This window comes from Haemaphysalis longicornis, unplaced genomic scaffold, assembly GCF_048455015.1.
Source record: "Haemaphysalis longicornis isolate Haplotype H1 unplaced genomic scaffold, Haemaphysalis longicornis Haplotype H1 scaffold_10, whole genome shotgun sequence".
Lineage (NCBI taxonomy): Eukaryota > Metazoa > Arthropoda > Arachnida > Ixodida > Ixodidae > Haemaphysalis > Haemaphysalis longicornis.
The window spans coordinates 155,951,556-155,976,860 of NW_027526204.1; the positions used below are offsets into that span (position 1 = coordinate 155,951,556).

Sequence of the window (25,305 nt, forward strand, 5' to 3'; positions counted from 1 at the left end):
TGAGTGCTAGTGAGAACTGAGTCAACAGATGGCAGGCCAGTCCACTTGCCCCACCCTGTTTGGGGGGGGGGGGGGCCACTGCCTTTCGATACATGGGGCCTCGCAACGGGCGTACACGCTACACAGCGTACACAGCACACTACCGGGGTAATTGGAGATTAATGGGAGAGGCCTTTGCCCTGCAGAGGGCGTACATAGGCTGGTGGTGATGATGACAATAGGTAATGCTTACTCCTGTTTCCATGCTCCCCTGCACGACTTGCGGTGTTTGAGTGCTAGTGAGAACTGAGTCAACAGATGGCAGGCCAGTCCACTTGCCCCACCCTGTTTGGGGGGGGGGTCCACTGCCTTTCGATACATGGGGCCTCGCAACGGGCGTACACGCTACACAGCGTACACAGCACACTACCGGGGTAATTGGTGATTAATGGGAGAGGCCTTTGCCCTGCAGAGGGCGTACATAGGCTGGTGGTGATGATGACAATAGGTAATGCTTACTCCTGTTTCCATGCTCCCCTGCACGACTTGCGGTGTTTGAGTGCTAGTGAGAACTGAGTCAACAGATGGCAGGCCAGTCGACTTGCCCCACCCTGTTTGGGGGGGGGGGGGCCACTGCCTTTCGATACATGGGGCCTCGCAACGGGCGTACACGCTACACAGCGTACACAGCACACTACCGGGGTAATTGGAGATTAATGGGAGAGGCCTTTGCCCTGCAGAGGGCGTACATAGGCTGGTGGTGATGATGACAATAGGTAATGCTTACTCCTGTTTCCATGCTCCCCTGCACGACTTGCGGTGTTTGAGTGCTAGTGAGAACTGAGTCAACAGATGGCAGGCCAGTCCACTTGCCCCACCCTGTTTGGGGGGGGGGGTCCACTGCCTTTCGATACATGGGGCCTCGCAACGGGCGTACACGCTACACAGCGTACACAGCACACTACCGGGGTAATTGGAGATTAATGGGAGAGGCCTTTGCCCTGCAGAGGGCGTACATAGGCTGGTGGTGATGATGACAATAGGTAATGCTTACTCCTGTTTCCATGCTCCCCTGCACGACTTGCGGTGTTTGAGTGCTAGTGAGAACTGAGTCAACAGATGGCAGGCCAGTCCACTTGCCCCACCCTGTTTGGGGGGGGGGGGGGGGCCCACTGCCTTTCGATACATGGGGCCTCGCAACGGGCGTACACGCTACACAGCGTACACAGCACACTACCGGGGTAATTGGAGATTAATGGGAGAGGCCTTTGCCCTGCAGAGGGCGTACATAGGCTGGTGGTGATGATGACAATAGGTAATGCTTACTCCTGTTTCCATGCTCCCCTGCACGACTTGCGGTGTTTGAGTGCTAGTGAGAACTGAGTCAACAGATGGCAGGCCAGTCGACTTGCCCCACCCTGAAATTGTACATTGGGTCTTCTAGGGTCTGTCATTCGACTATCTAGTCGAGTAAAAGTCCAGAATATGCTGCTCGTCAAACAAGTAAAGGAAGAGCAGCAGGGGTATTTTTCCACCCAGTTATGGGGAAAACTTTACAAGAGGCGCATGCCTTTATTACGCCGCAGGGGACATTAGCTGCTCTGCGTTTGCTGCCGTTTCACTGTTTTCGCTTCCTTCATGATGGCGGTGCACTGCTGGAACGGCTCACGGCTCCTCCGCTAGTGCTTGGACCATTTTGCAAAGGGTCTATGAAGGCAACAACGCAATTCACAATTGTGATGGGAACTTCAACGCAAAGGTCGGTAAGAAGCAAATGGGAGAGCCGTCAGTGGGAAGCTTCGGAACAGACAATGGCAACAGTCGAGGATATAAACTGGTAGGATTCGCAGTGAGAAATAACCTGAGGTTGATGAACACATTTTTCTACAAACGAAATAATAGGAAATGAACATGGAAAAGTCCCAATGGCACAACAAAAAATGAACTTGACTTCATTTTAAGCAACAACCCAGGCATCGTGCAAGACTTAGAGGTGATGGGTAAGATTAGGAGCAGCGATCATAGGATGGTTAGATGCACGCTAAGGCTGAATCTCAAAAGAGAAAGGAAAAAAACTCGTGAAAACTACGAAACCCCACACGGAATCAGCTAGAGCCAGATCACAGGAGTTTAAAATAACTCTTCAAAACAAATTCGCGCTTTTGAACGAGCAGAAAGAGGTCAGTGTAGACAGGCTAAATGACAACCTAACATCGCCACTCAGTGAATCAGAAGCAGCTGTGGGAGAAACAACATGTAGAGAACAAACCGAAAAACTAAGAAAATGAAGGAACTAATTTCCAAACGTAACGACATGAAAATGTAAAGTATGGCAGATCAGATTGAATTAGCCAAGCTGTCGAAATGATTAACAGAAATAAAATAAACGACGTTCGTGCATAACTATTTTTGGAATGCTTGAAGACTCAAAAAGTGCCCATGGCCTGGAAAAATGCCAACATTATCCTGATTCATAAGAAGGGAGATAAAGAATTACAGACCCATCAGCCTACTCTCAGTTGGTTACAAGCTGCTTACCAAAGTTATAAGTTTCATTCACTGGCGTGGCGCACATGCGGGCAACCATGTGCTATGCCGGGCTCCGTTAGATGGCGTCACTTGTCCGGGCTAAGCACAAAATGTGCGTCTGATGTTCCAACTGTCCCCCACAGAGCGCCAAGTAATGCCTCGACTCCAAAGTGAGTGCGATTAGTAACACACCTGTTAAAGGGACACTGAAGTGATTTGTAAACATTGCGGGATTACTAGCGAAAATTATAGTCCGGAGTCCCCAGGCCCTGTTTCGACCTCTCTGAGCGCGTTTACGTGAATTTATTTAGTAGAAAAATCAATTCGCAAATGCTGTCCTCCTCTCTGCACCCTCGCCCATTTTCTGTGGCGTTTTCGTGTGACGTCAGGAGGAGATGTGCTGGCAATTGGCTGCGCTACTGCACGGCTCGCCGACCTTCCGACAGAGTCAGCCGGCCCAGCGTTTCATCCGTTGGCTGCTGACGGGTCGTCGCAATTCATTCGCTCAGTTGAAATGAAGCCAGGACACATTTGTGAATGAAAGAACACGGCCGCTGGATGAGAGCGCACGCAAGGTGCGGCCTGCCGCGTCGCCTGGAATTCAACGGGCGAGGGCGTGAGTGGTGGTGTTTACGTTTGCCGGCTGGACTCCCTCGCGGCGCTAGCGTTCGGGGACTGGGGGAGGTCCCCGGGGGTGGGGGGGGGGGGGGGGAGTGGGGAGGTCCCTGTAGGCAAGCGCTTGCGCCGACTGAGTGACACAGCCAGCGCACGGGTTTTAAAGATGTTGTTGTCCTTCCTGGGCTACTCAAGCGCGAAAACTGTCTGTCCGTATGTATGTATGTATGTATGTATGTATGTATGTATGTCAGTCTGTCACTCGATTCAGCCGCCCGGCCATGACTGAAGTAGCCAGAAGTTAAAATAATTATTGAGTGAGATATAGGCAATACATTTTCAATCTAATAAATCTAAAAAGATGCTCCATATTCGACAACATTGTTAAAAAAAGATAATATTCAGCAAAAAGATAATAACCAACGGTTATCTTTAATTGTCTGAAAACGTCTCACACACAGCACGTAAACCGCGTTGCGCAGTTTGAAGCCGCAAGTTGATTAGTTACAGTTCAAGCGGCAGGTATTTGGTGGGACTTTACCCGTCCAAAATTTCGGAAATGTCACCTTTTCTCGGGAAACGCGTTGTCGACAAACGGAAGAGCGACAAATCTTTGCCGGCGACGGATTAAAGCTTGTCTTAAAGACACTTCTATTGGAAAAACATGTTGGGCGGGCAGAATGCGTACCTCATAAAACGGGGGCAGCGAATAGGATGGTTGCAAAAGGATTTGAAAAGACTAGACATTTTGCTACGCGTGTCTTTTGATACTCTTATACTGGCTCGATCCTATCTTGCCGCGCATAGAGGTATGGGTTGTTTCATTTTCTCAGGCCCGACAATGCCTTTAAACAGGCTACTGAAAACTTGATTACAGAGGTTGTATAGAAAGAAAAATAAATACACCGTGCTGTGTTCAAGAGCCAGTGCGTACGGTCCACTCTCCTAGTTGCTAAGCATTTTTTTAACTTTGCGTTGAGAACTAGCGCTAGGTACATTTCCTCCGTTATTTCATCGCCGATTTGAACCCATCTGCATTTATCCCTGAAGCTAACGGCCAGGCTCCTGGAGCAGCACCAGTGCGTGCCGAAATTAGCGCGCCCTAAACACGATGGGGTAGTTTTGCTCTGCGAACATACTGCGCTTCAATTCGAATTAATCTTCGTAGAGTAGGGAAATTTTCCAATACGTTATTAATACGTCAGCTTTCTTTTTTGAGTATCCAAGCGTCATCTCTCCGTAATGAAAGAAGTGTAATGCCTTGTATCTGCACAAAAAATTCGTAATTCACGCAGTTAGAACATTTAATAATTATGATATTCTAGATGTAGATTGTTGGTGTAAAATAACAAAGAAAAGAAAATTATGTGACATGGAAAAGCGGTGTTTGAATGCTTACGAATTATTAGGCAATTTTTAGAATTTCTGTACAATTTCGGTTTTTTCTTTTGTGTCCGGGCAAAAATTTAGCTTGCCGAAGCTCGCCAAATATTTTTTAAAGTTTTTGTCGACCCGGACATGACATCTGCCCTCCTTAATTTTTTTTCGAGGCTACAGAGAACAACATTAAATATCAGGTAGAAACTGGAATCGCTTTTCATACAACTGTATATATATATATATATATACAGTGTAGACCGCTTATAACGTATGTCGCGGGAGCCGCAAAAATCCGCACTATAACCAAAACGTGCGCGAATTCAACCAAATCGCCACCTACCTCTCAAGTCATCCTAAATTTTTTATCACCCAAACGCACAGCACCTAAAAACGAAGGCAGGGTCTTTATTTCGTATTATTTTTAAAGGGACCCTGCAACACTCTTTGAGCAGTGCAAGTAAACCTGCGCGACGTTTAGATTACACTGCCAGGAATACCTGAGCCAAATATTAAACGTCCACCTGAAGCGGTGAGCGCGCAAATCGATGTGAAAGACGCGGAAAAACCAACCGCTCTCTCTTCAGTTGTCCTCATTATGCATGGTCTAAGGGACGTCACATAGGCCATGGCTGCCCGATCGGCTGTCACTGGTCAACTTCGCGGCTAGATTCACCCATTTCCGTCGTCGTCATCGCTGTGTACGAACCTCTTGTATGCCTGAACCTGTAGGCACAGTTTTGCCGTTTCTTTTGTGTTTTGAGTGCGCGCGGAGTTTGAGTGATCAGCTCAATACTTCCCTTTCAACGGGACCACTCGACTACAAACGTTTATTGCTTCAAAAACGCCCTACCAGCCCGAGCGCGCACTTGCGAGCAGGCACCCATGCCTGATTTTTTGCGGCACCAGACCGGAAATAGGCCCCTCCGCGTTGCGGAGAAAAGGAGAAAACTACCCGGCATATGATATATCGAAGGCCGCCGAAGAGAACGCCGCGAGCCGCCTCCCTGTCCGGGAGAGAGCGCGCAGCTTTCGTCGCGCTGTTGCGGTCGAGTTGAGAGAGAACGATTATGCGCGATTTCTCATCGCGCGTAGTTTCGTTAATTGTGAACGGATTTTCATAATTCTTGCGTTAGGAGATTTCTGGGACAATATACTTTATCCCAAAATACATTACTAGTAGTCGATGGCAAGTGTTGCAGGGTCCCTTTAACATCAGCCGCTGCTGCAGGGTCTCACATTGCAAAAGCGCGGTCTTACAAACGGCGAGTGCGGCTTTAACTTCCGTTGTGTTTGTGTTTTGAAAGACCATGGCTGCGTTTTTTGCGTCTATGAAGATGCCGCAGGACATGATAAGAAGGCCAGGGGGATTTTTTTTTTACCCCACCTTGTGTTCACGATGCCGAAGGCGGCTGCTTATCAGCGCAACGTACTGGTGGTGGAAACCTTCGCGCGGCTCGCTTGTTCGGAAAGAGCAGTGGCTTATCTGCACAATGTTCTAAAGCGTGAACCGCATGGAGCGATTTCTCGCGAAAACGTGCAGCGCACGCCGCAGGCGTGGCGACGCCGGCGCGTATACAGCTGGTGTAATGTGTGCGGCGCAGTAAGAGGCGGCAACATGGCGTCGGCACAGGCCGTGAAGCGGTGCAGGCAGCTCCAGTGACAACTTCAAACCGCTCGCTGAAATGCCGCACGAGGCGCAAGCGAAGATGCTCATGCAAGGAAAGAGCTGATAATGTGACTGCAAAGTGGAATATAAACTGCCATCCACGCTGCTTGTGAAAGCGCCCATCAAAAAATACCGCGGTGGTAAGCCTAAAACTGAAGTCCCTTCATCTGATCGAGGGACTTTAGCCTAAACACCTCTGGCGCGGCTAGCCGGCTCGGGGCGCTTCGAATCTCCCGCCATTAGGTGCGCGTCTTTCCATTGGTGCAAGTCGTCAGGCTCCTCCCACTGCGACGCGAAGAAGCGACCGCAAGCACGGAATCGTAGACGCGAGCATGAAAAAAAAATCCTCCGTCGCATGCCCCCGCGCGAGGGACACGTGTAAATGCAGAGCATAGTGGGGTTCCGTGGTGTTGGTTCTGTGTCGGTTTTGTGGCGCAGTGGGAAGAGCAGCATGTACCTCGCGTTCCGCCCACAGGTAGTGAATGCGTTGTATCAGCAGCTTCTTGACGTAGTTTGAATGAGTCAAGGATATAAGGCGCATTCGTAGCCTTCCATTCTGTGTCGGCTTTGTGGCGCAGTGGGTAGAGCACCATGTATTTTGCGTTCTGCCCGCAGAGTCGTGGGATCAAAACCTGGTGCCGGTAAGTATTATTTTTTTATATAGTGTAGGGGGAGGGGTGCGGACCTGTTGTTGAGAGCGAGGAGGGTAGCGTGATGCGGGAGAGGAGTGGGGGAGAGGGCGCACCTGCGCGCTGAGCTGTTGCGGACGGACGGCGGACGCTACATGTGAGTTAAAGAAATGCTCTGCATTTAAAACGCACGCGCAACGCCGATGTGCACAATTCGGGTGCGAAAACGGGCCATGCGGTTCACGATTAATAGAAACAACTTGCCACGCGCGGACGGGGAGTCGGTCGCTATCTTCCGAGGTGCATGTAGCAAGGACAGCTGTGGTTATCACGTACGGGTGCCTATTTTTTTCTTCTGTGTCGAAGTTAGAGGAGAGCAAGGGGTGCGCGCTGCGTCAGATGGCCGATTTCATCATTTCTTTTTTTCTTTTGCTACCCTAAAACGATGCCCCAGCTGCGCCGGTCGATCAGCAGACCCGCCGAAAAACCGCACTATAAACGGTATTGTGGTTCGGCCAACCGCATCTTAAACGGTATGCTTATGCATTGAGTTCTATGGGGGGCAAACCGGTGGTCACAAAAACCCGCGTTATATCCGGTCCCGCACTATAAGCGGTTACGCTATAAATGGTCTACACTGTATATATATTTTGTCAAAATAAAAACGGGCCGACATAGCTATGGTAGTAGTATTACTTCATAACTAAACAACGTGTAATCAAGTCATATGTGCCGTGCAATTATACGAATTGTGGTGTTTTATTTAGTGCACGAGGAAAAACCTAAATAAAAGTTGGTTGTGTCCACGACCAATCCTCTGCAGTCGCAGCTTGCAGACAAAACCTAAATCTCTGCCGGGCGTAAGGTCGCAAATAGCATGCCGGGCGATGCGAGACACGACACAGCAAAGCGAGACACAAGGCACACTATCGACGCGTAATGCTGCTGCTGCGAAGGGAATTTAATTTCCAACTTAACCAAATGAAGCTCGGTCGCCACTAATCGTGTTTGTCTTTTAATAGGCGTAACATTAGTGCTGGTAAATGACTTATGTAGAGCGTGAAACGCCGATGATAAGCCCACTCTTCGAAATAAGCGGCCCAAAAGCCGGCGTCCCGCGGGCCGCGCTCGCCGCAACCAGTCCCGGAACGGTGGCGCCGCGGTGGCAGTATTTGGCTCTAGGCGCACTCACGCCGCTTCGGTGGCACGCGGCAGGCCGCACGTCAGTGCGCCTTTCATCCAGCGGCCGTGGAAAGAATGTGCCTTTCTTTACTTTGTTAGTTTGTACACTGTATCTAGCTCCAAGTCAAGGTCGCTTCACACAAGCGCTGCACAAGCGCACATGCGACACTTCACTGACTGGTACGCTAGTAGGAAAATCTAAGGCCACTTGAAGGCGGGAGAAGAGTCAGCGAAGTCAATATAGGTACTAAGGAAATAAAATCAACTGAAGCTTTTACCGTACAGCATAAAACTAGGGAGCAGGAAGCACTTTTTTGCGCTGGGTGGTCAGCAGCACGACCACACATCTGCCGCCTAAGAAATGCAATTGCTAGACATGAGATATTATGTAAATTTGGGGGACGCTTACTGCATGAGCGCAATACAACAACAAATAGTCACCTAAGCTGCTTGAAATGCTAAAACTAAATAAAAGTGTAAACTGGTTATACATTATATACCTTATATTTCCAAGGTCAGCTGCGCTCGCTCGTGGCCGAGTGGTCTGGAGCGCTTGGTATGGTTTCGCAAGTGTTTTGCAAGTCACGAGTTCAAATCCCCGAGGGTACTTATAAGTTCACTTTTTCGTTTTTGGACGATGTTTTCTACACTGTGTTCACCTTTTTTTTGGCCGTAACGTTCACTGCTCCACGAACTAGTTCACAAAACGCTCGCAGGCTGACGCTGACACGCTAGTGAGTTCTCGTCTGCGTGCTGTTGCCACAACCACCGACTACTTGCGGGCAGTGGGCACAGGCCAGAATCAGCAGACCCTTGGCCTGGTGCGAACACGCTTTTTACGATACAGGCATGAGTGAGACAAGCTCCAAATATGGGGGAAAAGCGCATGGCATTTGAGCGTCTGCGGGGACGCGGAGGGCGTTCAGCCACTGTGTAGGCCTCGGCTAGTGATTGCTACGATTCGAAGTCATCCTGGGAGGCTTATCTTATGCATTTTACAGCCCACAACCTGGCAGAAGCGCGGTACGACGATTACTGAGATATCGAGAATGCCCATCCAACAATGCTTCTTTCGCGCTTTGTAAAATAATTACTGACTTATCAAGCAGAGAAACGATGAAAAGTGTTAATTTGAGCCAGTCTATGCAGTGCAAGCAAAAACGGGACCTTGACAAATTCACTTCAGTGTCCCTTTAACACCACTGGCGAGAATCAGGTTGAAACCGGGCAGATGATGCAAACCGGGGTTTCATTTGTTGCAAGGTGCAAGCGATGTGGCACAAGCCATGCCATTTCCAGTGTTGCCAAGCAAAGAAATTTACAGCTGAACTTTTCAGTGATTACCATCTATAGTTAGCCGCATAAGTGACAGCCTGGATTCCAAACAAACCAGAGAGCAGGCTGTGTTTAGGAAAAAGCACTCAACCAGGAATCCCATCCATGTCGTCAATCAAGTGATAGGAAAATCCAGAGTATACTCAACCTTTTTACATGGCATTTGTTAAGGGGGGACACTGGTCTTAAAACAACTTCTTTTAATTTTCAAGTGAACTCTGTGAAACTTGTCAGTCTTGCTGCTTTTTTCCCACTGATTTCAAATATGCCACTATTTTTTCACTTGGCCAATTATTTCCCAAGATAATTAGAGATAATTAGCCATTTTTCCCCCACAATTAACAAAACAGTGTTGGTCACAAAACTGTAATTTTTATATTTTCCATTACTATGAACCCTGCTGAATGCAATAATGGAAACAGTTTTTTGATGCATCGCTTGGAACTAATTTTACAGCTCATTAAACTTCGGTGTTTGAAATGGGCACTGAAAATGGTTCCTTGCCACTGGTGCCACCGAAGTTTAATGAGCCGTAAAATTAGTTCCAAGTGGTGCATCAAAAAACTGCTTCCATTATTGCATTCAGCAGGGTTCATAGTATTGGAAAATATAAAGATTACAGTTTTGTGACCAACACTGTTTTGTTAATTCTGGGGGCAAAAATGGCTAATTATCTCTAATTATCTTGGGAAATAATTGACCAACTGAAAAAATACTGGCATATTTGATATCAGTGGGAAAAAAGCAGCAAGGCTGACAAGTTTCACAGAGTTCACTTGAAAATAAAAGAAGTTGTTTTAAGACCAGTGTCCCCCCTTAAATAAAGAGAACGAAGTGCGCCACGAGCGCAGCCAGCGGGAGCTCGCTCCACGAGTGCGGCTCTCGCAGCAGCCTGTCGTAGCCATCTTGTATAGCCGGACGTCTGGTCTCCTCGTCCCCTTTCGCTACACAATTCTCTGGTGCCGAAACCCCCAGCCGTCTGGTCCCGCCGACTCGCGCCATGGAATCGCTTCGTCGCCGCCGGGGAGTTCTTCGCAGCACCGTCACGAAGATGACGGCACTCGACGCACTCCTGCAGAACCCGGGGGCACCAACTCTCGAATTTCAGACGCTGCTGGACATAATTCTCGACAAGCAGCGAGCATTGCACGAACTGGACAGCCAGATTCAGGCGACTCTCACAGAAGAGGAATTTGACGCCGACGTTTTGGATGCTATTGATTACGACGAGCGCATCTGCGCCCTTCGCACTCGCGTGCGCTCCGTCACGAGCCCGGCCCCTTCAGCCAGCGCAGCTACAGCCGAGTCTGGTGAGCCTTGCGGGAGCGCACCTTCTCAGCCTCGACCGGGCACCCCTCAGACAACGCAGGGGACCCACTTCGCCACACTCCCGAAGTTCCAGATACCGAACTTCTCGGGCGACCGACGCGACTGGCAAGGGTTCTGGGACCAGTTCGAGTCAAGCATCCATTCGAACGCGACTTTGCCACGCATCGAGAAGTTTAAGTACCTTCTCTCGTACTTGACCGGTCCCGCCAAGGACGCGATCGAGGGCATCAGGCTGGCCGACGACAATTACGACTTCACCGTCAAAATCATTACCAACAGATTTGGGCGGAAAGACCTACTAGTGGACGACCACCTCGACAAATTGCTCGCCTTGGAGCCGGTGCAGAATTCGGCCGACACCAACAAATTGCGGGTCCTCTACGACACGGTCACGTTTCGCATAAACGCGTTGGAGGGCCTGGGCGTTTCCCCGGACCAGTATTCCGTCGTTCTCCATCGTGTACTACTGCGGACCTTGCCGCACGACCTGGGCCTCCTGTACCGGCAAAGGCTGAAGGAGGCGCAGCAGGACGCATCCGAGGTGTCCGCGTCCCCTTCCGCCAGATCCAAGGAAATCAAGGTGATCCTGGACTTTCTCCGCGTCCAGGTGGAGATTCGAGAGGAGAGCGCCTCCGATCGTTCTGTGCCGTCAACGCACCGCGTCCAGGAGAGGGGTCAGTCGTCGCCATCGCGTGTCGTTCTTCCAACGGCAATGACTCTGAGCGCCCAATGTCCCTCTGCGGGGCGGCCCAGGTGTCAACTTTGCAGCGCTCAGGACCACGTCCTCGCCCGCTGCACATCGGCGGTATCACCCGAGGAGAAGTGAAAGCGACTGCAGGCAAACAGGTGCTGTTTCAGGTGCGGAAAGCACAACCATTTCGCCAGACACTGCAGAACAGCCAACAGTCTTGTCTGCAGCCACTGTTCCCGACGCCACCTCACGTCGCTGTGCGACAACCAGCTCCCTGCGGAAGGGTTTGGGCCCACCAGTCCAGAGTCGGAGCAAAGTCGCAGCAAAGGGGCAGCAATCAATAATGCCAGCGCGGTGACATCCGCGTCAACCAGCGGTGCAGGACCCATGTCGGTGCTTCTCCAGACAGGTCGTGCATGGGCCCTCGGCAAGAGTCACCAGCTGCTCATTCACTTTTTGTTGGACACCGGGAGCCAGCGAACGTTCATTCGACGCGACGTGTCCCAAGCACTTTTTTGTCCGGTCAACGGTGTCGAACGTCTAACGCTTTCTACGTTCGGAGACACTCGCCCGAGAGCACCTGTTACGTGCAACAGAGTCTCTTTGACACTTAAAAGTCAGCACGATGGCCAGAACATCACGGTCGAGGCCCTGGAAGTTCCCAGCATCTGCACCATCACAAGCCCGCCCGTCAGCAAAGAAATCGTTCGTGCGATGGCCGATCAGGGTCAAGTTGCTGCGGATGCCCGACTTGCGCCCACGTTTCGAGAGAACCAGGTCAGCGTGTTGATCGGTTCAGACGCGTATTGGCAGGTGGCAACAGTAAACGTTTCGAGAATTTCCCCCACTCTGATGGCCGTGGAGACGCTTCTGGGCTGGACCGTTCAAGGTACTCACCTCGACAGCTCAAGCCTTTCGACCGCTCACTCGAGCGCACTCTTTCTGTCCCTTGGAGAATCGTCCACGGAAGACGCCGCTGTAGACAATGATCGATCGTCCATGTGCCGCATGGAAGTCAGCGAAACTCGGGGCACTACGGAAAACTCCACGTTCAACGACCCCGCCGTCCAACCGTTCGAACTTCAGGATCGCAAAGAAAACCACCGGGATCAGGCGTTGCTTCGCAAGGAAGAGCCAAGAAGCGACGTTGCCAACCATCCGTCCTTCCAAAAGGTGAAACTTGATTTTAAAACGAAGAGAGGTGACCCCTGCATCATGAAAGTGCTCGGCACGCAGTGGAAGGGCTCAGACAGCCTTGTTCTGAGGGAGGACAATATCACCACGTTTGTGTCGGAAAAGCCTGTGGCAAAGAGCGAAGCCATGCCCGCTGTTCCAACCGCACTCCTGGCTAAGCAAAGGGAACACGTACCTCCAGCAGAAACTCTGCCTTCTAGAACTCTTGTTGACTGGCAGCGAGCTGCGCATACTGTGACAGCACCGTCAAGCCACCAAGGGGTATCGTCTGTGGCACCGTCCGATATGGGAATACCTCCTGCTGCTTCGATTCACCCACGAGGTGGCAGAACAGCCGCCAGCCAAGCCCGAAGTAGAGGACGTCGTGTTTTTAGAAGACAAGCCGATACCTGCCGTCTAACAACTCGACCACCATCGTCACCGGTTTTTCGGTCGCGACGGAGTTGTGCGACCATGCTCCTTCCGCCAGTGGATTTCCGTCCGCCTGTCATCGGGACTTAAGATACGGCGACAGGGTCCGCAGATGTCATGGTGCAACAGGTCCCTGCTCAACTTGGGGGCCGCGGGAGTGTGTTAAATAAAGAGAACGAAGTGCGCCACGAGCGCAGCCAGCGGGAGCTCGCTCCACGAGCGCGGCTCTCGCGGCAGTCGGTCGTAGCCATCTTGTATAGCTGGACGTCTGGTCTCCTCGTTCCCTTTCGCTACAGCATTTATAGACTATGTGAACGCGTTTGATTCCGTACTCACCGCAGCCATGCTGGAAGCACTAAAAGACAAGGAAATAGAGGAAATCAACGTAAGACTTCTAGACGACATATATAAGGGATGTACAGGCAAGATAATACTTCACAAGCAAAGCGACAAATTCCCAATCCGAAAGGGAGTAAGACAGGGAGACACCATCTCGCCATAACTGTTCACGGCACGTCTGGAGGGGGTATTTAGAAAGCTTGACTGGGAAAACACAGGCTTAAGGACAAACGGAGAATACTTGATTCATTTGAGGTTTGCCGACGACATAGGAACTACAATCAGAAAGCACGGCCGTAAGGCTAAAAATGTGAATAAATCTAAAGTACTGAGGAATAAGCATACCAAGAACATCCTCTTCAGCTTAGGAAATGATACACTAGAAGAGGCAAAAGAATATAACTATCCCGGACGGATGGTTAGTGCTGACCCCTACCACGAGAGAGAAATCTGGCACAGAATGCGTATTGGTTGGGAACGTGCGGCAAGCACTCCCAAATAATGAAAAGTAAGCTAGCTCTGTCCCTCAAAAGAAAAATCTACAACCAGCGTATATCGCCGGTTATGACATACGGAACGGAAACTTGGCGTCTTACCAAACAAGTAGAAAGCAATCTTAGGTCGGCTCCACGGGCCATGAAACGAATAATGCTAGGAGTAACACTCAGGGCAGGAAACAAGCTTGCTGGATCAGAGAACAGACGAGAGCTGAAGATATGATAGTTCAAACGCAGAAAAAGAAATGGACTTGGGCTGGCCACGTAGCGAGACGAACCGACAACCGGAAGAAATTTAGGGCGACAGAGTGGGTACCAAGACACGGGTCTAGAAGGCCATTAATCCGATGGAAGGGTGGACTGGAGCAGCGCAGGACAGGGGGCGGACGATGATGAAGTAACATCAATTATCTACAATAACATTGTTTTTTTCCAGCCAGGAGCAACTTCTAAACCTGTTAGTGAGCCATGCGAAGGACAAGTGGAGATGGCATGCTTGCTGGAGCTCAACGACTCGCCTTGAAGACACGGGTGCCAGGCTTCTCCCTGGTAGTACAGCGTATTGCATACCTGCCAACCTGGGAACCCCGCAAATAGGGAGACTGGCAGCGAAGCAGGAGGAGTGGGCTTTCATTTTCTTCTTCTTCTTTTTCTTCTTCCTTTTTTTTTTCACAGCATACGTGACCTGGCTAGCCTACACGATAAGCTTTAACTTCAGGGCCACAATGGCTAGGATATGACTTCTGCTGACTTGACTTCTGGCTGGCTACCTAACTTGTTGCGACATCTGTGGTGCGGCAGTGCTGCTTGATGTGTTTTTTTTTTCTTTTTTTGACACAATACGGTTGGGGAGATTTGGGGGGAATTTACGACCCTTCCCGTGCTATTGGGAGGACAGGGGAACGAAACCTTGCGGACAAATCGGGAGGGACTCACGTCAATGAGGTCCGAGAGGTCCTCGGCGAAGTACTTGTGGACGGCCGCGTTGGCGGCGCCCAGGGCGAGCAGGTACTCGTTGCGGGCCTTGAGCCCCTGCAGCCGGCTCTGGCGGTGCTTGGCCGCCCGCTTGGCCAGCTCCTTGGTGAGCACCCGGAAGCGGCGCGACCGCTCCAGCTTCTCCCGACCGACCGAGGCCTCGAGCCGCCGCTTCTGGGCCTCCACCAGCTCCAGCTTGGCCCGCGCCTGCTCCTCCGACGCCCGGTACCCGTGGTATGTCCGCATGGCCGCCTGCAGCTCGTGCAGCACCTGCGCCCCCCCGACCGGCCCCGTTTGCAACCGACGAGGCATTTTTCCAACAAATACATTCACTCGGGACTTCCCAGGCTGGGAACAGTACTGTTGCCTCTGATCATCTGCTCACTGCAGAATGCAGATGACCAGAGCTAAAGGGGCGTGCAAGCAGACAACACTAATTTTTTACGTCAGTTGCTGAAACAAACAATAGAGGTGAGAAAAAGCAAGCAGTAAAATAATTTGTCAATAAAAATTTATTAGCACAGCAATTTCATTCTTAACAACGCTTCAATGGCAAACACGGTGAGTGCACTGCGTGGTGCACCAAGAGAGCGCTTTTCGGCACGCTTGCATCCCTGTGGCGACACACGGTCACAATGCAAAACTGGCCCAGACAGCAGACCAGCCAAATGCCCAAGGTCTACAACGGAACCTCCTGCTGGGCCAGCTTGAAGGGTGACTGGAAACAACAGCAACGGCGAACAGAGTGGTCGGGACCGCACAGCTGCGTACTAATATATGCTAGAGGGAAATCGGGTGCCACTGCCTCTGGGAGCCGTGCTTCAGTGAGCATTCCGCCCTGTACTGTGAGGGCCGCCTGGGTCCCCATGCCTGCTGTGTAGCACCGTTACGGCTAACAGCCTTGCGCACAAGCAGCACACACTTCGGCACCCTCCTCCCCCACTGCAGACTCTTCTCTCCCAAACACGGCGTGGCCCTGCTTGGGGCTTTTCTGCAACTGCGGGGGCCGGACAAAGGCACGGACACTCCTCGACCCCGAGGCGGGGAGAGCCTCCCACCACGGGACGGACCGAGTCGGCGGCCATGTACGGCTCCACGAGCCCAAGCTCCTTTGACCAAGCCATTAGGTGTGGCTTACCGGCATCGCCTGCCTCCAAGCGCACCATTGGCACCTGCCGGTGAGTCGACTGAAACCTTAGTGGTGTCCTCACAATGTGGTTTCAGTTCTCGTGTCCTACCTTGCTGGCCAGGTAACCCCACATGTTACACTTATCCTTGGCATGGCTCATGAACAGACTGAAATAGGGCCTGTGTCTTGGCACATTATTACAAAAATGGCCTTCCAGAAAGATTTGCCATATTTGCTCGCGTAATCCTCGAACTTGCACAATCTTCACACCCCCAATGTGAGCAACTAAAACGTGAATTTTCTTGTTTCCTCGCATAATAGCCTGCGCGTGAAACCCGCATGATTTACACGCTCTCCACCGCTCACACTCTCCGCCACCGCTCCGTTTGGCGCAGAGCACTGCGTATCCCCGCAGCCTAACTCCCACTACCCACATGGCAGCCTGGCGCCATGTCTCAGACGCTACTTACACTGTCGTTGAGCTGGTTTCCTGTGCATGCAACTAGACGGTGTTTGCACAGCCCGCGGTCGTGATGTCATTGTCGTTCAGCAGCACACAGTCAGTCTCGTCCACTCCACCGTGGTCTCGTCTCATCAGCGGTCGAAAGCTCCCATTTGGCCAGTCTGAGAAGTTTTCCATCGCTTTGTTCAGGGCTACTTGCTGCTTTGCCATGAGGCGGTATGCCAGCTACACAGCCGCTTTCAAGCTGAAAGTGATAGAATATGCCTGTGATGGAATACAGGAAGAGCACGGCAACTGCGGCACAAGCAGACACTTCAGCATCAACGAGTACAACGTGCGCATTTGGAGGCAACAGCACGAGGAGTTGAAGGCAACCAAGAAGACACGCCAGGCTTTCCGTAGTCCAAAGATGGGCAATTTTCCCCAAATTGAGACTCCTCTTGGACTTGAACTTGGAGCTCAAGTTGGACTTGAAATTGAACTTGGAGTTGGACTTGGAGTTGAAGCTCCTCTTGGACTATGTGGAGGCACAACGTGCAGATGGGTGCGCTGTATCCATGGAGCTTAAGCAACCAGGCACGTTTAATTGCTCAACAGGAAAGATTTTCACGCCAGTAAAGGCAGATCCACATGACGGACCGAGTCCACGGTCCGATCGGTCACGTGAGGCGACGTCATGGCCCGCTGCGGTCCGATCCAGTGCAGAGCACGTCCACACGGCGAGCCGGCTCAGTGGAATGTGAGTGGCCGACTATATGAAAATTGAAACAAGAAGGTTGAACACCGGCGCCGTTTGGCCTCAACAACATGTTGAAACGCACAAGCCTGCACGAAACGTTTCCTCCCCACGACAACAGCCACCCGCATGCATGCCGGACCGGCGCGCTCTTGCAGCCGCCGCCGCCATCGTTCGCACGAAGGTGACACAACCAGCAGCAATGGAGAGATCCAGCGGCAGCAGCCAGCAACTCAGGCTGCAAATACGGCTCGTGACCGCTCGCCACCACTTGCTGGAACCGAACCCTTCCCGTAAATAACATTCCACATGCGTGGAAAAATGTGATGATGGCTAGCATTGCACTAGTAAGAGCCATTCGAGTCGCTAGTAAAAGCAAAGATGCGTTGCGGTGGCAAGCCTAGCCTGCTGCCTGGCCCACCGAGGGTGATCGACAGGTTCCTTCAAGCGCTTCAAAACAACCCACACTGTTCCTATTGGCGCAACTGGACCTGGCTCCACCCAGGCGACGCGAACGTTGCCAGACCACACTGCTTGACATCGCGGTCCACCGTCGAAACTGCAGACCAAAAAGCTTCGCCGAATATTTGGATCGCGAGGGCTGCAGTCCGGCCCGGTCCAACGCCGGTCCGCGTGAACTGGTGACATTCAGTCACGTGACACGCGAATTGCGGTCCAAAACAGTGATTTCGTCCATTATGTGGATCGGCCTTAACGGTGGGCCACGCGTTTCATGCAGCACAAGGCCTTTCTCTTAGGAGGCACACAACGCTGTGCCAATGCCTGCCCGAAGCCTACGAAGACAACATCATGGGCTTCCACCGGTTTGTCATCAGGATTCAGCAACAGCAGAACTTTTTGCTGTCACAGATTGGGAACGTGGACCACACGCCTCTCAATTTCAACACGCCAAGCAACATCACTGTGGAGCAGAAAGGTGCACACACGCACGACTGGCATGGAGAAACACCGGTGTACTGCGATGCTGGCTGTGATGGCGGACGGCCAGAAGCTACCACCGTACGTCATCTTCGAGCGCAAGACGCTCCCCAAAGGAAACTGTCTCCCCGGTGTGCACGTGCAGGTGCAAGAAGAAGAGTGGACGAGTGCTGACCTCAAGGTCGACTGGATCAAGACTGTGTGGGGTGGCGACCGGGAGCACTTCTTTTCCCATCGCTCCTCATTGTCGACAGCTCTCGGGGCCATCTCGTGGAGCCAGTTCGCGTGGAAAGTTCGCGCTGCGCACAGACCTGGCTGTCATTGCAGGTGGCCTAACGTCAGTGTTGCAGCCTTTGAACGCGTCTGAACAGGCCAACACGCCCCGACGTCGGCTGGCAAGATCAGGAGACCGTCGGTGGAGCTGCTGTGCAGCTGGAGAGTTGAAGCCTGGGCGATGATCGGCGCAGAAGTCGTCGTCAATATCTTCAAGAAGAAGAAGCTCATTTGGTGTGGGATGACGACGAGGCGTCTGATGCCAACAAGGCAATGACCAGCTATGTCAGCACTGGCTCAGACTAGGCCTCTTTTTTTCCGCCTTCTCCAGACCACCAGTCAAGAAAGCCTGCTGCATTTTCCTTCCTTCAAAAAGGACCTTTTCAGGGCCAACGACGTGATGCATTTGCGGAGAATGCACTGCGCAGTTTCCCACCCCTCTCAAACTTCCAGTGAAAGAACTACGAATAAAATTGCCTCGCGAAACAACGAAAATCTAAACAAGTTTCCCAATACCTCTTCCGCCGTACCCAATATTCGGGGTACCAAAGTCCCCTGTAATAAACGATGCCAGTTTAGGAAGGACTTTTGTAATTTCAGTGCACAGAAAAAGACACGCATGTGAGTACAGCAGTTTCACGACGGTTGACTTTGTTGAGTTTCAGGCGTACGGCATGCATATGATAACACCCGTATTTGAGTTGCGAGATGGGATGGGATGCACGCCGGTGAGCGAGGGCGGCAATTTTACGATGGCTGATCCACGTGAGGCGGTTTACGCTGCCAGCGTGCGTCGGCGAGCGAGTACGGTAGCGCTGCACAGATTTGCCGTTGCAAAGCAATTCATGGTAAAAAAAAAAAAACTAATCAAGTAGTTGCTGCGGGCAACAATAACCTTATAGATACTATAAATACAAAGAAAGACTGCTACATTTAGCGGAATTGGCAGAAGGCAGGTTGGCAACATTGAAGCCAAATTTTTTTTCTTTTGCCCGCATAATTTTCAGACCTTTAACTTCACATTGATTTTTTCGAAAAAAAAAAAAAGTTCGAGGATTACGCGAGTAAATACTGTACTTTTCAAGGATGATTGAGAAGCTTTATGCTGGATGAACAAGAAAAAGATGCTACAACCGTTGTTGATTTTGGCTTCAAATGCAAAAAGAAGTAATGCAGCTAGCCAAGTCAAGGAGGTGACGAATGTCGCTCGCTGCTTCGGCAGCACCTACGACGGAACACGACCGCAGCGACAGATTTCCCTCTAGTACATATAAGTATGAAACTCAATAAGCGGGAGAGGCGCCAACTTCCAACTAATTTTATCATGCACCTAAGCTTATGTTCAGGGAAATCGTGCAGAAATTACGAAGGAAGAGGTAACAGGTACACACGCGATAACAAAGTTAAAAGGCCTTTACAGCACATCTTTGAAAAGGGCTTTCTCGAAGAAGTGCTGTGAACATCTTTTAACTTTGTTATCGTGTGCGTACGCCCTCAAGACCAGCAACGACTGGTGGACAGGGCCCTCCAGGCAGCCAGGGACCAAGGCTTCCTGGACTAAGCAGGTCTCCCACAACGAAACTCGTACTGTTATTTGAATAAAAGTTTATTCCTCCTCCTCGTGTGCGTACTTGTGGCAGCCTTACCTCTTCGCTCCTTTTTGATGTTAGTGCCTGTCCTGCCTACTCTGTGTTCGCCGTCCGTGTCTTCCATGGCCCTTCGAATGACGTGAACAACATGCTCCCCCTGGGAGAACCTCCAAGGGACGACACAGTGATTCGGAGCCCCTTGCCAGCTGCTGCTCATGCCCTGTCAGGAATTCAACCGCTTCTGACCACTGGGAAATGCGCGAGTGCAGAAAGATGCCTGCAGCCAGAAAAAATGCTGCTGACGTCCCCGGCAGGACAGGAAGCCTCTGATCCTAAGCTTCCTCACAGGCTGCACAACTGTGTGGGGGCAGAAAGTGATTTTTTTAAAAGGCTCGCATTGTATCTCTCAGATCGTTATTGGTCAGTTAATTGAAGAAATCAATCATCACTTCTGCCCTGAAAGCTGACCAAAACCCCGTAATGTGGGGCCTTTTAAACCCATCCAAGTAACTGCGTTTGAGCAGAGGGAGGCTGCCATGCCCAACCAAATGCCTACAACACAAGACTGTCTTAGACTGGGTTCAGGAGGTGACAAGGCCGTATGACACAGAGGCCGTTTCCGCCCCTCCCCTGCTGCTTTTCGTGTGCCCGACAAGAGGTATGTTCTCCCCACCACCACCTAGAAATGGGCTCAGGAGTGCCCAGAGCGTGGTCCTAGTGCCAATCCTTTTCGATCTTGGTGTTGAATACCCCACTCACAATATTGATGCTACAGTTCAAATGTTTGCTGATGACTGCATCGTGTACAAAGCGGTAAAGCAATCAGATTACACATAACTAGTCTCTTTCCAGAATAACAAGCTGGTGTAAGGAATGGAAAGTGTCTGTTAACACCGGAAAGCACTAATGTTTCCCGGCGCAATTACGCAAACGCAATTAGAAAATGAGGGAACATTTGACATCCACGCGCAGTGCTGCTGTACGGCCTACTCCGCCTCCCTCGGGGTTGCAGTTACGGCCGGTTAGCAATTATTGGCGAGAGCGGCAGCACATGGCGGAGGTGGCCACCTTGAGCAGCTCGTCGTGCTGCTGCAGGCCGATGGTGCGGCACTTGCGGTGGATGCGCTGCACGTCCTCCAGCAGGTGCGCCAGCTGGGCGACCAGCACGGCCCCGAACACCTCGGCCAGGGCGGCGTGGTCCCGGCCCTGGCGGCGCGCGTTGGCCACCAGCTGCTCCCAGCAGCCGTGCGCCGACAGCCGCTCCGCCTCGGCCCCCGCCGCCCGGGGCCGCCCCGCCAGCGCCCGCGCCATTTTGTCCAGGGCGCGCGAGTGCTCCAGCTCCACCTCGGCCCGCCTCCGGAAGTACTCCTGCAGCTCCGACACCAGCGACAGCTGCGCCTCCAGCCGCCCGTCCAGGCAGCGCAGCTGCTCGCCCAGCTGCTGCCGGATGTCTGCACCCCAAGGCAACAGAGCAGGGCACCGTCAGAGCTGGCCTCTGCCCCTCCGGGGCGACTGAGGCTTTCGTGCGCATGCATTCCTCCACTTCCCGTCCCTGTGAACGCAATGCTTTCGCAAATCAGCCCCTGTGCCCTCGCCCACCCACGTGGTCCGCTTGCACTGAACCACGCGCACAGGTGACCCCAGCCGCCACTGGGCGACAAGGCACAGGCGGCGGTGTCGCCCTCGCCCCGTCACACCGTACCACTGCAGCGAGGTACACAGCAAGCGAAGTGACGAGAAAGAAAGGCGCAGCTCGCGCGCCAGCGGCAGAAGGTCAGCGCGATAAACGACCTTTAAAGATGCACCTTTCACTCCAGTACTGCTGGTTTGGAGAAGCTTGGGAGCGTCATAAGGCTAGTGTTGGAGAAGTGCAAGTCTCTTGAAGAGCAGCTTTCCAGGGCCAAACTTCATTTGTTTGCATTTTCTTCATTTCTGGTTAACACACACAAAAAAAAAATTCAAGTGGCTTTTACTTAGCATTTAATACTGAACCTACCACACTTTCATCAATTAAAACATGTTGCCCTAATTAAAAACTCCAGCTGATGCCAGCATTAACACAAAGAAAACTAGATATAAGCAATACTTTGAATAGCCACTTCTGACTCGACTTGCACCTGTGCAGGGCATTGGAGCGATTTGAATACTGGGCAGCTTTGAAGGCTCACGAGGATGGCTTGGTGGGCTAGTTGGCGATGCATATTAACAGGGTTACCAGTGCACGCAGACAGAGACACAGAAGGAACAAACGACTGGACAAGGCACTGCACTACAACTTCAGAAAAGAAGACCACCTAAACCCCATGGCCAGCGCAACCCGACTTATCCTCTCGCCTTCAGCACGTTGCCAATGCTGCACCAGATAACCCCTTGCTTTTTGCTAGAGCGCAACCAAAGGTATGCTTACACGGTTTCCCTTAAGCCACCCAATTTCAAGTGCCTCAACAACTTCGCATGTGTGCTTATCCTTCTCTCTTTCACTCACCGAACAACAGGACGCAAGCACATTTACTACAGTGCGAAGCCAAGTGTCCCGAAACAGCAGTCTTTTCCACGAAATTCTTATGTTACCCGAGCCTCTTGCTGACGCATTTGCCCATCTGGCCAATATAAGTCTTACCACAGTTTAGTGGGAGAGAGTAAACAACGCCTTCGTTACACTGAACAAACTGCTCCGTGCTTCTTCAAGCAGACCACTTTTTCTCAGCCCCCACCAATTGCCATTGGACACAGCTTGGAAAGTTTGCTAGGGGCAGAGAAAATGACGAAAACGTAATTGCACAACGTGCATGTGTCACAGACTACCAGCTCAGTCAGGCATCATTCAACAAATTCACTTGCGATGTTTTTCCTTCTTTTCCGGTACAACAAGTGTTACCTCCAACAAACATTGATTCGGAGGCCAGAAAAGAGAGCGGCCGCTCGTTGTGGAGACGAGGCCGTCGCAGCCCACTCTCACCTTAGTAGCCTTGTCTTTACAGGACTTCATTAAGACCGTACAACCACACAAGAAATAATACCTACCTGTGAGTTGAACATCATTTAAACGCAGGAAATTCCTAAACGATTTTATCGATAAAACCCGTCAAGTGCCTGCCGCAGCTCGCATAAAGGCGTCACCAGGTGCTGTAATATTGCTTTCCATTCCTAGAACCAGCCATAGCCGTTTATTTTTTGCCATACGAAGCGCAAAAGCCGTCAGAAGCCATTTCGCGGAGTGCCGCAGCACGGACGGCTGTCAAGTCCACCCACTGGGACGAGAAACGGCGGAAGGGCCCCTTCAGAATTGCGCTCTCTCCGTCCGAATGGGACGGCCGGAGCAACGGCGCGGAGGCCATTGGCAAAGCTTTCCAAGGGCCACCCGGGAGCAAATGGAGAAAATATCCATGCAGGCGCTGCTTGCAGTTGCTGACCATCTTGTTTCAAGCCGATTGCGCTGATAGCCTCCGATCTTGCCACTGGCTGCTGCATATGCATACGCCAGTGGTCAGTACACACTGGTAGGCCCTTGCCACATGCATGCATCTTTTGGCTACACGAGTACGCGAGGCGAAACACAAACAAAGTCGCCCATCATGTGAACTGAGGTTTGTGTCTCGTAAAAAGCACATGACAAGCAAAAGTTCCCGAGGATTTTTAGTTTAGATTTATTTGTCCTGTCCTAAGCACTTTTTTAAAAAAAACCACATTTCAACAAGCTCCATCAATACCATCTTGCCATGCCTTGGCGACTCATAATGTCACAAATCCTAGTGTGGAAAAGGTGTGAATGCCTGATTTCATGCTTTTGGCACTTTGTGCATTAATAAACAACTGCTGCTGCAAGACATGTACCTGTGTTCCCGCCACTCTAATCTATCGATGTAGGCAAACTTGCTTTCACCCCTTAGTGTCCCTCAACGACACTGCACCCAGGAAGCCAAAGCCAAGGAAGGGAGACTCCTGTGACCAGGGCTGGCAGTCACTTCCATTCTAAATGGAGCCCTCAAGAGTAGAGAAAGTGAGGCAATGCTTTTTGCCTCGCTCTCCCTTTACGGGCAGGGACAGTTGCGGTGGCAGGCACGCACCACTGAGCCCATTGTTCGGAGCACTCGTTCCGTGACGAGCCCCGTGGCGTGCTCTTCACCCCCGCAGACCATCTGTCGTCTATCGACGCAATGCAGAGAAACAACGCGCACCACTGAACAGAAGCAGCCCAGGGTCGAGACCGGCCCAATGCTGCCACTTTCTGCCCATGGCCCCAGACTGTGGGTGCATCCTCGCTGCGATGCGCACACAGTCCCCCCACGTGCAGCCCAGCCGTGCAGGCACCCCAAGCAGAGCGGGCACTGTGCCGAGCTTCCCTCGTCAGCAGGCCTTTGCGCTTCGACAAGCGAGACGACGGACACAGGCTGAGACACGGCTCCTTTCCACCGTGCAAGGACATGGCTTGTCAGCCACAAACGTTTGCTGAACAGCTGGCAAGAGGTGAGGCAGTAGCGAGCGCAGGGAGGAAGCCTTCAGAGCTCAGAATCCGCTTCCTTCATAGAGGGCGCAACACAAGTGCATCGTCCCCACGTGCCACTGTACAGACAAGCCGCAGAAGCCAACCCAAATTTGCATGCTGAGATGGCTTCTCCGCGACAGGGGTGCAAGGCCTTTGTGGCCCCCAGCCATGGCATGCGGGGGGGCAGAACGTGTACAGTGCCATGAATGCACGGAGGGACAAGTTACGAGCAGGAACGGCCACGCAACCGCACTCTAGAACACATAATAATGAGGACGACGCCAACCACGAGAGAAAATAAAACAATGACATTTTGGCCCCCCCAACCGGAGGCCCTGTTCACACTAAAAGCAGAGAAAGAAAGCTAAGAGTTTATGCAGGCTGAAGCACGTGACCTAAACACCTTGCGCAGGTGGGGGCAAGATTTCCACCTGTGCGGTTCAGAGTTTCTGTTCGTCTGTACCACCACAGGTTCAAGATACAGCCAAACCACCACTTGCTCAGGACCAGGCATGGAGAGGCAACACATCAGTGCACGCAGCTCTTGAAACAAGCTCACGAGCACAACACGCGGGGCCACCTGCTCTGTTACTGAACCTGGTATTTGTTGCCGCACTCATTCACTGATGCAGTAGACCACACAAAAGGAGAGTTTGTTTCGTAACAGTGTGATGTGAAGGAAAGAGGGTTGGCATTTCCATTGCAGCCCATTCAGTTCCTGCTCATCATCCCACAGTAGTGATGGGAAAACAAGGGCGCTGCTTAGATGCAGCAAGGGGCCACACACGAGTCTGCCTGCCGTGTAAAATGAAAAATAATAGTTTAAGCCCAACCTCATTCTCAATATCAACAAAATATTGTTCAATTTCTGAAGCAAGAACAACATAAATGTGCAACGAAGAAAAATATTGGCAGAGGCCTTTTGCATTTCGCTTAGAC

At 51.6% G+C, this 25,305-nt stretch overlaps 1 protein-coding gene across 12 annotated transcripts in view; it reads right to left on the bottom strand.

The window, feature by feature from the left end:
• Window positions 1–25,305, bottom strand: part of LOC144159717 (SLIT-ROBO Rho GTPase-activating protein 1-like) — a 104,720-nt gene that overhangs the window by 68,304 nt on the left and 11,111 nt on the right. For 11 of the 12 annotated variants that reach the window (XM_077691415.1, XM_077691409.1, XM_077691414.1 and 8 more), the window contains exons 2-3: window positions 20,949–21,331; window positions 14,713–15,021 (exon numbers count right to left, since the gene is read on the bottom strand). In XM_077691415.1, the coding sequence (XP_077547541.1) occupies window positions 14,713–15,021; window positions 20,949–21,331 (692 nt within the window). The remainder of the gene's footprint in view (window positions 1–14,712; window positions 15,022–20,948; window positions 21,332–25,305) is intronic. The other variant, XM_077691417.1, reaches the window with a different exon arrangement.